Source organism: Pogoniulus pusillus, chromosome Z (genome assembly GCF_015220805.1).
Source record: "Pogoniulus pusillus isolate bPogPus1 chromosome Z, bPogPus1.pri, whole genome shotgun sequence".
Classification (NCBI taxonomy): Eukaryota; Metazoa; Chordata; class Aves; order Piciformes; family Lybiidae; genus Pogoniulus; species Pogoniulus pusillus.
Genome location: NC_087309.1, coordinates 1681273 through 1695360, shown reverse-complemented (window position 1 = coordinate 1695360; position 14088 = coordinate 1681273). Strand labels below are relative to the sequence as shown.

Sequence of the window (14088 nt, the reverse complement as noted above, 5' to 3'; positions counted from 1 at the left end):
ACTGGTGATGAGCCCGAGGGGTCAGTGCTGGACACAATCCTGTTGATATCTTCACTGATGATCTGGAGGAGAGGATTGAGTTCTCCATCAGTGAGTTTGCAGGTGACACCAAGCTAGCAGCAGCTGTGAACCTGTTGGGGGGCAGGAGGGCTCTGCAGAGAGACCTGGCCAGGCTGGACAGATGGGCACAGTCCAGTGCCAGGAGTTTTAACAAGTCCCAGTGCCAGGTTCTGCACTTTGGCCACCACAACCCCAAGCAGCACTACAGGCTGGGGCCAGAGTGGCTGAGAGCAGCCAGGCAGAGAGGGAGATGGGGGTGCTGGCAGAGAGGAGCTGAAGAGGAGGCAACAGTGCCCAGGTGGGCAGCAGAGTGTCTCGGGTTCTAGTCCAAATTCCCAGAGACTAATAAATTTGATAGAACCAATGACAATTTGTAGAGTGCCCTCCCCTCTTCCCCCTCCTTTCCCAAAGACAGGGATTAGATATAGGGAGAGGGAGAGATAAGCACACACGAATAAATCAATCTCACTCCATTTGGAAGTTAAAAGGAAAAGTTAAACAATAGCTTAGAAGAGGTATCTGAGGTAGGGGAGTTTACAAAGGACAGGGAAGGGGAAAACAGCAAAGTACAGAATGTATAAATACAACCAGAGTTGTGTGCTGGTGGCTTTGGCTGCCTGGTGTCTGCCACGGGGTAAAGCAGCTGGCAATGGAGGTATGACCGATGCAGAGAGATGTGCAGAGTGAGGTGTGGGGAGGGAGAGAGAGGGAGAGAGAGGAGGAACAGGAAGCTCCCCTCTTTTTATGGGACAGGAAGGGGCAGTGGGTGAACCATCACCTGGTGGTGTTCAAACCCACCCCTGAGGAGGGGTCAAGACCCCTAGACTCAGGTTCAGGGTTACTCCCCCTGGAGTGTTAACCATATATACAGAGCCAGTGGCATCCTGGGCTGGCTCAGGAGCAGTGTGGGCAGCAGGACAAGGGAGGTTCTTCTGCCCCTGTGCTCAGCACTGCTCAGGACACACCTGCAGTGCTGTGTTCAGTTGTGGGTTCCTGAATTGCAGAGAGATGCTCAGGTGCTGGAAGGTGTTTTGAGAAGGGCAGCAAGGCTGGGGAGGGGCCTGGAGCACAGCCCCTGAGGGAGCTGGGGATGTGCAGCCTGCAGCAGAGGAGGCTCAGGGCAGAGCTCATTGCTGTCTGCAGCTGCCTGCAGGGAGGCTGTAGCCAGGTGGGGTTGGGCTCTGCTGCCAGGCAGCCAGGGACAGAACAATGGGACACAGCCTCAAGCTGTGCCAGGGCAGGTCTAGGCTGGATGTGAGGAATCCAGCCTGCTTGATTCTGTGAACTGATGACAACTTGAGTTTAAATGGTTTTGTTGGTTTTAATCATCCTTCAACAACCAAGAGCAGGAGGAGGAAGCAACTCTTGCCGTGGGCAGGCCCAGCAGAGCTAAGGAGGACACAAGGTGCATGGAATCCTGTTTCCCAACAGATTTGCCAGCCACTGCACTTTTCTTTTAATCTCTTGCAATGACTCCTTTCTGCAGCACAAAAATAGGCACTGCCCCAGTCTGCTCACTGTTTTATGTTTCCTGACTCTGGCTGGAGGAAGGAAAACCAAAATAACACACATGAAACTTTTCCTTTTCTCTGCTGTCCAGAGAAATTGGAAAGGGCTCCTAAGTGATAAATAAGCCTTCTGTGATAATTTTACTGCATGAAGCAGGAAATAAGATGCTGAGAGAGACAGATTAGCATTGACCACGTGAGAGCTTATTATAGCAACAAGCTCTCTATGAGAATATCCTCCTCTGAGTGAGTGCTGAATGGCACAGAAGTGTTTTGGTAGCTGAAGGTTACTGAGATGCTTTGACATGCAGCAAGCGATGGATTTGGCTGCTTCGTTTCCACTGTGAAATGTCAGCAAATTGCCATGAAAAATGAAATTAAATCTGTGCATGGTTGTGTCTTTAAATAGCCTTGGTCTTCTTTAAGTTCAACTCGAATTGTTTTGGCCTCTTGTGTATTAAGTGCATAGTTCTGCAGCAGTGGAGTCAATGGTTGCTTTTGAAACTGCCTTCAACAGGACAAAGACTGAGGAGATGACTAAGAAGAAACAAAATGAGGACAAATAACCTTGGGTTTTTATATGTAATTAATTATTTTAGCTTCTCAGTCAGCCTTGTGTTGAGTTTTGTTTGGCACTTAAAGATGGATGTCAGAGAGAGTGATTGGCACTGGAATGGGCTGCCCAGGGAGGTGGTGGAGTGGCTGTGGCTGGAGGTGTTGAAGCAAAGCCTGGCTGGGTCACTTAGTGCCATGGGTCTGGTTGGTTGGGCAGGGCTGGGTGCTAAGAGGATGAGGTTGAGGATGTCTTCCAACCTGGCTGATTCTATGAGCCTATGATTCTAAGATGAATTTTTCACCCTTTGTGCCTCATTTATCAAGCCACATCTTGAGTGCTGTGTCCAGTTCTGGACTCCTCCATTCAAGAGAGATGTTGAGGTGCTGGAAGGTGTCCAGAGAAGGGCAGCAAGGCTGGGGAGGGGCCTGGAGCACAGCCCTGTGAGGAGAGGCTGAGGGGGCTGGGGGTGTGCAGCCTGCAGCAGAGGAGGCTCAGGGCAGAGCTCATTGCTGCCTGCAGCTGCCTGCAGGGAGGCTGTAGCCAGGTGGGGTTGGGCTCTGCTGCCAGGCAAGCAGCAACAGAAGAAGGGGACACAGCCTCAAGCTGTGGCAGGGCAGGTCTAGACTGGATGTGAGGAGGAAGTTCCTGGCAGAAAGAGTGATTGGCATTGGAATGGGCTGCCCAGGGAGGTGGTGGATTGGCCTGGAGGTGTTGCAGCCAAGGCTGGCTGGGGCACTTAGTGCCATGGTCTGGTTGCTTGGCCAGGGCTGGGTGCTAGGTTGGGCTGGGTGAGCTTGGAGGGCTCTGCCAACCTGGCTGATTCTGTGATTCTATGATGACTGCTGATCACCTGGATTTAGGGTACAGGAAAAATAAGTGTGCAGATGCCTCTTTTCTTGTGACAGATCTCATCATAGCCCAGCAGCACCACTGAAGAGCAACTTAAGAAGGTAGAAGTTGTATCTCTGCAAATAATGCTTTGGAGACAGCAGCATCTGATTGCATTAAAAACTTGCTCTGTTCTTTTCTAAAGAGAAGGTTTACAGGACAGAATTTAGAGAAAACTATGTTCTTTTTTCCTCTAATATTCATAGATTCACAGAAGGGGTTGGAAAGAACCTTAAAGCTCATCCAGTTCCAACTCCTTGCCACAAGCAGGGACACCTCCCACTAGCCTACATTGCTCAAAGCTTCATCCAACCTGGCCTTGAACACCTCCAGGGAGAGGCATCCACAACCTCCCTGGAAAACCTGTGCCAGTGTCTCACCACCCTCACTGCAAACAACCCTGTCCTAACATCCAGTATCAATCTCCCCTCTGCCACTTCAAACCCATTCCACCTCATCCTGTCATGACAATACCTTGTCAATAGTCCCTCTCCATCCCTTCAGATCCTGCAAGGCCATTCCAAGGTCTCCTCCAAGCCTTCTCCTCTCCAGCCTGCACAGCCCCAACTCTCTCAGCCTATGCTCACAGCAGAGCTGCTGCAGCCCTCTCAGCATCTTGGTGGCCTCCTCTGCACTGGCTCCAACACTTCCATTTGCTGCTTGTGTTGGGGGCTGCAGAACTGCACCCAGGACTGCAGGAGGGGTGTGAGGAGAGCAGAGCCAAGGGGCAGAATCCCCTCCCTTGCTCTGTGCCCACACTGCTCTTGCTGCAGCCCAGCACAGGGTTGTGTCTGGGCTGCACTCACACTGCAGGCTCCTGTTGAGCTTTCATCACCCCAGACCCCCAGGCCCTGTTCCTCAGGGCTGCTCTCAGCCATTCCCCACCCAGCCTGGAGCTGTGCTTGGAATCCCATGGGAAAACAGATCTCTTAAACTCCTGTGGTTTGTCTGCATTCCTATATATATTCTTTTTTCTTTTTCAGCTCTCCTTCACCTCGTTGGCTCTTCCAATGTGGATGTGAAAAATGCAATGACATTCAGTGGGCCTGTGGAGGACATGTTTGGTTACACAGTCCAGCAGTATGAAAATGAAGAAGGGAAATGGTAAGCTGCTCCTCCTCTCCTCTCCTCTCCTCTCCTCTCCTCTCCTCTCCTCTCCTCTCCTCTCCTCTCCTCTCCTCTCCTCTCCTCTCCTCTCCTCTCCTCTCCTCTCCTCTCCTCTCCTCTCCTCTCCTCTCCTCTCCTCTCCTCTCCTCTCCTCTCCTCTCCTCTCCTCTCCTCTCCTCTCCTCTCCTCTCCTCTCCTCTCCTCTCCTCTCCTCTCCTCTCCTCTCCTCTCCTCTCCTCTCCTCTCCTCTCCTCTCCTCTCCTCTCCTCTCCTCTCCTCTCCTCTCCTCTCCTTTCCCTACCCTTCTTCATAGAATCATAGAATCAAGCAGGTTGGAAGAGAGCTCCAAGCTCACCCAGCCCAACCTAGCACCCAGCCCTGGCCAACCAACCAGACCATGGCACTAAGTGCCCCAGCCAGGCTTGGCTGCAACACCTCCAGCCACAGCCACTCCACCACCTCCCTGGGCAGCCCATTCCAATGCCAATCACTCTCTCTGCCAGGAACTTCCTCCTCACATCCAGTCTAGACCTGCCCTGGCACAGCTTCAGGCTGTGTCCCCTTGTTCTGTCCCTGGCTGCCTGGCAGCAGAGCCCAACCCCACCTGGCTACAGCCTCCCTGCAGGCAGCTGCAGACAGCAATGAGCTCTGCCCTGAGCCTCCTCTGCTGCAGGCTGCACCCCCCCAGCTCCCTCAGCCTCTCCTCACAGGGCTGTGCTCCAGGCCCCTCCCCAGCCTTGCTGCCCTTCTCTCCACACCTTCCAGCACCTCAACATCTCTCTGTGATGGAAGAGCCCAGAACTGGACACAGCACTGCAGGTGTGGCCTGAGCAGTGCTGAGCACAGGGGCACAAGAACCTCCCTTGTCCTGCTGCCCACACTGCTCCTGAGCCAGCCCAGGATGCCATTGGCTCTGCTGCCCACCTGGGCACTGCTGCCTCCTCTGCAGCTCCTCTCTGCCAGCACCCCCAGCTCCCTCTCTGCCTGGCTGCTCTCAGCCACTCAGTCCCCAGCCTGCAGTGCTGCTTGGAGTTGTTGTGGCCAAAGTGCAGAACCCTGCCCTTGGCCTTGTTCAGTCTCATCCCATTGGCCTCTGCCCACCCATCCAGCCTGGACAGGTCCCTCTGCAGGGCTGTCCTACCCTCCAACAGCTCCACAGCTGCTCCTAGCTTGGTGTCATCTGCAAACTCACTGATGCTGGACTCAATCCCCTGCTCCTGATCATCAATAAAGATATTGAACAGTACTGGGCCCAGCACTGATGCCTGGGGCACACCACTAGTGCCAGCTGCCAGCTGGATGTGGCACCATTCACCACCACTCTCTGGGCCCTGCCCTCCAGTTTCTGACCCAGCACAGAGTGAATCTGTCCCAGCCACGAGCTGCCAGCTGTGCCAGGAGCTGTTTGTGGCAGACAGTTTCCAAGGCACAAAGAACAGGTCACCCAAAGCCTCATCCAACCTGGCTTTGAACAGCTCCAGGTAGGGAACAGCCAGAACATACCTGGGCAACCTGTGCCAGTGTCTCTACTTATAGAGTCCTCTATTTACAGAGTACTCTTTATAGCTTGGCACAATTTACAAGCAAAATACACACAACATATTTCAGACATTGACAACTTTGTACTGCAATATACAAGTTAAAGGTAATATGGAGATATAAAAACCCTCCCAAGCAGCAAAGCCACACAGAAGGGCTTTTCAAACCAACTCCCACCTTCTTTCCACCCTCTTCCTTATCTCCAACTCCCCCTTATGTGCAGGGTGAGCTTGGGAAAGGTCAGCAAGAGGTGTTAGAAGCAGAAGGATTAGTTGGGAATACACAGATTATTACTCCACGCTGCTGAGACCCCACCTGGAGTCCTGCATCCAGCTCTGGAGCCCCTGGGACAAGAGGGCTGTGGAGATGCTGGAGAGTGTCCAGAGCAGGGCCAGGAGGATGCTGAGAGGCTGCAGCAGCTCTGCTGTGAGCACAGCCTGAAAGAGTTGGGGCTGTGCAGGCTGGAGCAGAGGAGGCTCCCAGGTGACCTTCTTGTGGCCTGCCAGCATCTGAAGGGGACTACAGAAAAGCTGGGGAGGGACTTTTGAGGGTGTGAGGGAGTGGCAGGACTGGGGGGTAGGATGGAGCAAAGCTGGAGGTGGGGAGAACTGCACACAGGCCTCCAGATGGGGTCTGGGGAGAGCAGAGTGAAGAGTAATGACCTTCTTTGAGCTCACTTGGGCCCTCAGGAAATTCTGTCTCTTCTAGGAGCAGTGGTTTTGCAAAGTAAGCTACATTGAGGCAAAGTATATGACACTCTTCAGGAGTGAGGAGTAATGAGCTGGAAACAGCAACTCTTCCAACAGCTGGTGGAAAGGAGGAATTCAGTGGGCTGGATCTGAACATCTCTGGAATTAAGCTCCAGAGATGATGTTAAATTGTCAAGCTTTCAACTTAACTTTCAACATAGAAGCATTGAGAGCAGGGAATCTGTAGGTTGACTACCAAAACAGAAATACCAGAGCAGCCTTGTGATGCTTTGTCAGCTGCTGTAACACTGCCTCAGGACCACAGACAGAGTCATAGACTCATAGAATCAGACAGGGTTGGAAGGGAGCACAAGGAGCATCCAGTTCCAGCCCCCCTGCTATGGGCAGGGACTCCCTGCCCTAGAGCAGGCTGCACACAGCCTCAGCCAGCCTGGCCTCAAACACCTCCAGCCATGGGGCCTCAACCACCTCCCTGGGCAACCCAGTCCAGCCTCTCACCACTCTCCTGCTCAACAACTTCTTCCTAATATACAGCCTGAACCTGCCCATTTCCAATTTTGCTCCATTCCCCCCAGTCCTGCCACTCCCTCACAGCCTCAAAAGTCCCTCCCCAGCTTTCTTGCGTCCCCCTTCAGATGCTGAAAGGTCACAAGAAGGTCACCTGGGAGCCTTCTCCTCACCAGAGTGAACAACCCCAACTCCCTCAGTCCTCACAGCAGAGCATCTCCAGCCCTTTGCTCCTCCTCGTGGCCCTGCTCTGGACACCTTCCAGAGCTCCTCCATGGTGCAAGGCTGAAAAACCTGGGGGTCACTTAGCTTGGAGAAGGTCTTACCTCAATGCTTATGAATATCTGAAGATCAGATCCCAAAAGATGAGGACAGACTCTCTAAAGTGCTGCCCAGTGGCAGAACAAGGGGCAAGAAAGACAAACTGGAGCACAGGACTATCCTTCTGAACACAAGTATAAGATTCTTTACTTTGAGGGTGGCAGAGCATGGAGCAGGCTGCCAAAGAGATTGTGGAGTCTCCTCCTGATCCTTTTAAACCCACCTGGACGTGTTCTTGGGCAACCCAAATCTAGGAGAATCTACTTTAGGAGGGCAGCTGGGCTAGGGGATCTCCAGAGACCCACTCCAACCCCTACCATTCTGTGGTCCTGACTCAGGACATCTTTTACACTGCTGGCTTGAGTTGCTTCGGGTTAAGTTCTTCTGGGTGCTTGCCAGCCTTTCCTTTGTCACTTGGTCTCTCAGCATTAAAAAAACAGTTTCTTCTAAAATATATTGGGAGGAGTTTCAACAAGGTCAAGTGCCAGGTCCTGCACTTGGGTCACACCAATCCCAAGCAGCCCTGCAGGCTTGGGGCAGTGAGGCTGAAGAGTTGCTGGCAGAAAGGCATCTCAGGGCTATAATAGGAAGGCAGCTGAATGTGAGCCAGCAGTGTGCCCAGGCAGCCAAGGAGGCCAATGGTATCCTCGCTTGGATTAGAAATGCTGTGTCCAGCATGAGCAGGGAGGTGATTGTGTCCTGCTCTGGTGAGGCTGCAGGCTGAGTGTTGTGTTCGGTTTTGGGCACCACAATACAAGAGAGCTGTGGAGGTGCTGGAGCAGGTCCAGAGGAGGGCAACGAAGCTGGGGAAGAGCCTGGAGAGTAAATCTGATGAGGAGAGTCTGAGGAAGCTGGGCATAGTTAGTGTGAAACAGGAGACTGAGGGCAGAACTCATTGCTGTCTACAGCTACCTGAAGGGACATTGTGGAGAGGCTGCTGCTGGGCTCTGCTCACAGGGAACTGGATACAGAACAAGGGGGAATGGCCTCAAGCTGAGGCTGAGGAGGCTTAGATTGGACATGAGGAAGAAGTTTTTCATGCAGAGAGTGGTCAGGGATTGGAATGAGCTGCCCAGGGAGGTGGTGGAGTCACCCAGCTTGGATGTGTTTAAGGGTGGTTTGGCTGTGGTGCTTGGGGCTATACTTTAGGGTGGATCTTGTAGAGCAGAGTTGGAGGTTGGAATTGGTGCTCCTGAGGGGCTTTGCCAACCTGGGTGTCTCTGTGGTTCTGTGCTCAAAGAAAGCTCAGATAAACCAGGTGTTTCATTCTGCATTACCTGTAACATTTGCCATCCACCCACTGTCACTGCCTTGGCTTTCCACTGGAATGCTTTTCCATGTCCTTCTGTTCTGTGATTTGTTGCACAGGCACTTCTCCTTTCTGTGTTCCTGCTCAAAGGAGGCAAGCATGGCTGCCTGTGCTTGTATCTGAGCTGCCACAGCAGGTACTTGTCTTGCTCTTCCTCCTACCCAGCACTTGCTGCGTCTGCCTCTGTCTGTAGGTTCTATGTCCCAGCCTTCTGTCCTTTACAAGAAAAAAGCCATTTCAGGTGACTTATTTCATTTGCAGGGTACTCATTGGCTCACCGTTAGTTGGCCAGCCTGAGAGAAGGACAGGAGATGTATACAAGTGCCCCATAGGAAGGGACAGCCACTCGCCCTGCACAAAACTGAACCTACCAGGTATGAAGGCAAACAGAGCTGCGTCGTGCGGGGGGTGCTGTGGAGGGGGAATTAATTGATGCCAGATGATATTTCTTTCCAAAATTAACATTGTTTATTAATTTTGCTGTTCAGAACTCTGCCCCAGACACTGACTGTGATAGTGTTTAGGTTCTTACACGGACATGGAAGCATTCTATGGATAATATCCTGGTCTAGTACTAACCAGCAGAGTGTATGAACTGTGACTGAACTGGAAGCAAGAATTCCCGCGGTCAAACGCCGCTTGCGGTCAGTGTACCGCTTGCCTGCTGGATGGACTGCAAGCAGCTCTTTCTGCTTATGGTGGTGGAGGATTACAAAGAGGCTTCTAAGTATTGACTCACAAATTATTATTACCCACTCGCTGGAACCAGCCACAGAGCCAGGCAGTGCCCAAATGCTTCCAGGGGACTGTCTTGTTGGCTGCTGAGACTTGATTCTTCCCAGGCTTTGGGGGAAAGGAGGCAGACAACCTCTGACCTTGTGTCCTGGCTCCTCTGGATGATCTGTGTAGGATTTCCAGTCATAGCAGGAGACTTCCAGGTGTCACAGAATCATAGACTCATAGAATCAGCCAGGTTGGAAGAGGCCTCTAAGGTCATCCAGGCCACCCTAGCACCCAGCCCTATCCAGTCAACCAGACCATGGCACTAAGTGTCGTGTGATGCGCAGTCTCAGCACGATGCCACACTGGCCACACAGGCTGATCACGTGGAGGCATTCAGAGCCTGCTCCTGGTAAACTCGTGACAGTGGAGTTTCCAGGCAAACAATAAGGCAGTAGGCAATAGCAGGCATGAATACAATGTCAGAGCACACCAGAGTACTGCAGAGCACAGCAGAGTGCACGCTGTTCACCTGCGTGTCTCCTGTTATCAATGTGAGCCAATGTGAGCTGTGTCCCTTTGGACACAGAATAGCCAATCAGAATGGCAGTTAGCCAAACCTTACCACACTAGACAAAGCCACAGGCTCACTTTTACCCAGATTTGGGAAAAGCACAGGCCTTGCACAAGGCAGACACAAGCTGAGTGTGTGTACTTTATTTACCACAGGACCCTGGGCAGGCCAGAGTCCTTAGGCTTGGTGGCTCCAAGTTCTTCTGTCTTCTTTTCCCATGCTTGCCTCTCTCAAGGAGCAGAAGAACATGCCTGGGCAAGCAGGACATGTATAAGCCTATTTTGGGCCTGTCAGGCCTACCACAACAGAGGGATAACAGAAAGCAGAGCTCAGGAAATTTTTAGCTAATTAATATGCATTACAGATGTTTCTACAGAGAGAGTTTGCTTAAAGTGAATTAATCTCAGCCTGTCAAGCTCCTACACAAAACCCTATGGCAGGACCCCAGAGCTGAATGTGAAGGAAGTTTTGCTTTGTTTAGAATTCTTCATGGTTCTATGGGAAAAAAATGATCATAATTACAGAATGAGAATCTATCTGTGCTATCAAAGCTTTATTGTGTCTGGGGTTCATCCACTGTGCTTGGTAATCCTGGCCATGGGTACAGAAAGGCCATGGAGATAGATTCATGGCTTGCATCTTCCCAAGCCAGCAAGAGCCTCCATGATGCCATCAGTAGGCTTTATTGCCATAACCAGCCTGATGCACCTTAACGTGGTACAGGTAAATAATAATCATCTTGCTCAAGTCAAGAGGTAGATGGTGTTGGCAGGGAGAGACTCCCTGTGGATATGCATTTCACCAAAGGCACCCAGCACATGGGTTTTATCTCTCATTGCTCCTGAAAGCAGATGCAGCATAGCAGCACCCAGCACGAAAGCTGTTCAGTCCTTTGTGGCAAGGCAGGAGGCAGAAGTGCAATGTTTGGTTTTCAATTGACAAAACTGTGCAAGCAGTACTCTCTTGCTTTCTTCTGCTGTTATTTTGCTTCTCTGCAGTTCAAGAAAGATATTTCAGACAGCAACCCAGACGAATTTTCTGGGATGAGAGCCAGTCACAGAATTTTTCCTTGATGGTTGCAACTGCAGGAGGAGGGGGAGGAAGGGTGCTGGAGTATTTGATGAAACCACTGTCAGTCTGGATTTTATTTTAGAAGCTGGAAGCTCCATGCTAGGAGATATATACTTCCAACATTTGGTTTTCATGTTCCCAAATGCTTAACATTTCACTCTATTTATAGCTGCTACTTCAGTTCCTAACGTTGTGGAAGTAAAAGAAAACATGACTCTTGGAACCACCTTAGTGGCTAACCCAAAAGGAGGCTTTCTGGTAAGAAAGGACTTTTTTGTCAGCTTTTAAAGATGACTGCTTGTTTTTTTTTTTCCTGGAGTCTTAGAATCACAGAATCAGTCAGGGTTGGAATGGACCACAAGTTCCCACCCCCTGCCATGCCCAGGGACACCCTACCCTAGAGCAGGCTGCACACAGCCTCAGCCAGCCTGGACTCAAACACCTCCAGCCATGGGGCCTCAACCACCTCCCTGGGCAACCCATTCCAGCCTCTCACCTATCTCCTGCTCAACAACTTCCTCCTCACCTCCAGCCTCACTCTCCCCACCTCCACCTTTGCTCCATTCCCCCCACTCCTGGCACTCCCTCACAGCCTCAAAAGTCCCTCCCCAGATTTTTTGGAGCCCCCTTCAGATCCTGGCAGGCCACAAGAAGCTCACCTGGGAGCCTCCTCTGCTCCAGCCTGCACAGCCCCAACTCTTTCAGGCTGTGCTCACAGCAGAGCTGCTGCAGCCTCTGAGCATCCTCCTGGCCCTGCTCTGGACACTCTCCAGCATCTCCACAGCCCTCTTGTCCCAGAGGCTCCAGAGCTGGATGCAGGACTCCAGGTGGGGGGGTCAGCAGAGTGCACAGAGGGGCAGAATCCCCTCCCTGGCCCTGCTGGCCACACTGCTGCTGCTGCAGCCCAGGCTCTGCTTGGCTCTCTGGGCTGCAAGTGCACACTGCTGGCTCCTGCTGAGCTTCTCCTCCTGCAGCACTCCCAAGTGCCTCTCCTCAGAGCTGCTCTCCAGCCAGTCCCTGCCCAGCCTGGATCGGTGCTTGACATTGCCTTGACCCAGCTGCAGGATCTTGCACTTGGTCTTGTTGCACCTCCTGAGCTTGGCTTGTGCCCACCTCTGCAGCCTGTGCAGGTCCCTCTGGATGGATCCCTGCCCTCCAGCCTGGCTGCTGCAGCACACAGCTTGGTGTGGGCAGCAAACTTTCTGAGGTTGCACTCAGTGCCTCTGTCCATATACCATAACAGAAACTTTTCTCATCTCTTCAAGGCATGTGGACCACTTTATGCTTACAAGTGTGGACGTCTGCACTACACGACAGGAGTTTGCTCTAATGTCAGCTCCACGTTTGAAACGGTCCAGGCGATTGCTCCCTCAGTGCAAGGTCAGAATGCCACAGGAATTCTCCCCTGCCCAAACAATACAAAATGCCAAACAAGATTAATGTACACACACACAAAATGAACTGCTTAACTTAGCTACCAGCATTACCAAGTTAAGTAAATGTTTTCATTGTCCGTATGTAGCCTAAATTCTTACTGCTTTTGGAATTTATCTCAGTATAAACAATCTTTAAAGTGCTATGTAACATCCAAACACAACTGCTAAGAATAGCTGCTTATGTTTCTTACTTATGGCCAAAAGACTCTTGTTTTAAGTAGGGGCCATATATTGAGACCTAGCACGAAGCTGGTTTAGTAATACATACTGCTTTTGCAAAGATGGGGAGGAACAAATTGACACTGGAGAAGGTAGAAGTCACTGCTGAATACTCCATAGAATCACACAATCAAGCAGGTTGGAAGAGAGCTCCAAGCTCAGCCAGCCCAACCTAGCACCCAGCCCTATCCAGTCAACCAGACCATGGCACTAAGTGCCCCAGCCAGCCTTGGCTGCAACACCTCCAGCCACAGCCACTCCACCACCTCCCTGGGTAGCCCATTCCAGTGCCAATCACTCTCTCTGACAACAACTTCCTCCTCACATCCAGCCTAGACCTGCCCTGGCACAGCTTCAGGCTGTGTCCCCTTGTTCTGGTGCTGGTTGCATGGAAGCAGAGCCCAACCCTACCTGGCTACAGCCTCCCTGCAGGCAGCTGCAGACAGCAATGAGCTCTGCCCTGAGCCTCCTCTGCTGCAGGCTGCACCCCCCCAGCTCCCTCAGCCTCTCCTCACAGGGCTGTGCTCCAGGCCCCTCACCAGCTTCATTGCCCTTCTCTGGACAGTTGTGTGGTCTTCTCATCTCACTCTTACATTTTAGCTTACAGAGGGACCTGGGCAGGCTCAACAGATGGGCACAGTCCAATGCTAGGAGTTTTTAACAAAGCCAAATGCCACATCCTGCACTTTGGCCTCAATAACCTCAAGCAGCAGTACAGGCTGGGGACAGAGTCCAGAGAAGGGCAATGAAGCTGGGTCAGGGGTCCTCAAACTGTTTAAGCAGGGGCTGGTCACTGTCCCTCAGACACTGTCGGGGCCAGACCATGGTTTGGTTCCATCCCAGTGCCGGTGGGTGCCTGGGAGGCTGCCGAGCGGATCAAGTGGCAGGAAGTGGCTGCTTGGGTTCCCCTCCAACCCCCAGCAGAGGGGCCAGGGGGATCTATTAATACTGTCAGGCCGGATTGAGGACCCTGGGGGTCAGATTGAGGACCCTGGGGGGCCGTATCCAGCCTGTGGGCTGTAGTTTGAGGACCCCTGGGTTAGGTGACAGGCTGGACTCCATGATCTCAAAGGTCTTTTCCAGCCTGGTTAATTGTGTGGCTCTGTCATGCCTTGCCGATAGAAGCAACACAACCTATGTCAAATAGGGTTCAAATGCAGATGAACAACATTTAGCACCAAGCATGGGAGTCCAGCCTTGTTGTAGGAGGCATTTGTTACTAGTCAGTAAAAGGAGCTTGAGCTGTGAGATGTGTTTGATCCTTGCCTGCATCCATTCTGACATGGCAATCTGTGTTGCAGCGTGTAAAACCCAGCTGGACATTGTCATCGTCCTCGATGGCTCCAACAGCATCTATCCGTGGGAGAGTGTCACAGCCTTCCTAAACAGCCTCCTGAACAACATGGATATAGGTCCTCAGCAAACACAGGTAACGTGGGAGATGTTCTGTGGTTGCTTCATTTGCAGGGAGAAGAGGGATTTGTAGTCCACGGCTTGCAAGCGTCGTCCACGGAGCTCGTCAGCTCCAAGGATTTACAGGAACTGAAACAACATGACTGAAGC

At 52.0% G+C, this 14088-nt stretch overlaps 1 protein-coding gene across 1 annotated transcript in view; it reads left to right on the top strand.

Annotated features, from left to right (window-relative positions):
• ITGA1 (integrin subunit alpha 1) overlaps window positions 1-14088 on the top strand; it is a 115598-nt gene that overhangs the window by 35438 nt on the left and 66072 nt on the right. The window contains exons 2-6 of the mRNA XM_064176482.1: window positions 3996-4116; window positions 8767-8879; window positions 11040-11128; window positions 12136-12250; window positions 13827-13954. Coding sequence (XP_064032552.1) covers window positions 3996-4116; window positions 8767-8879; window positions 11040-11128; window positions 12136-12250; window positions 13827-13954 — 566 coding nt within the window. The remainder of the gene's footprint in view (window positions 1-3995; window positions 4117-8766; window positions 8880-11039; window positions 11129-12135; window positions 12251-13826; window positions 13955-14088) is intronic.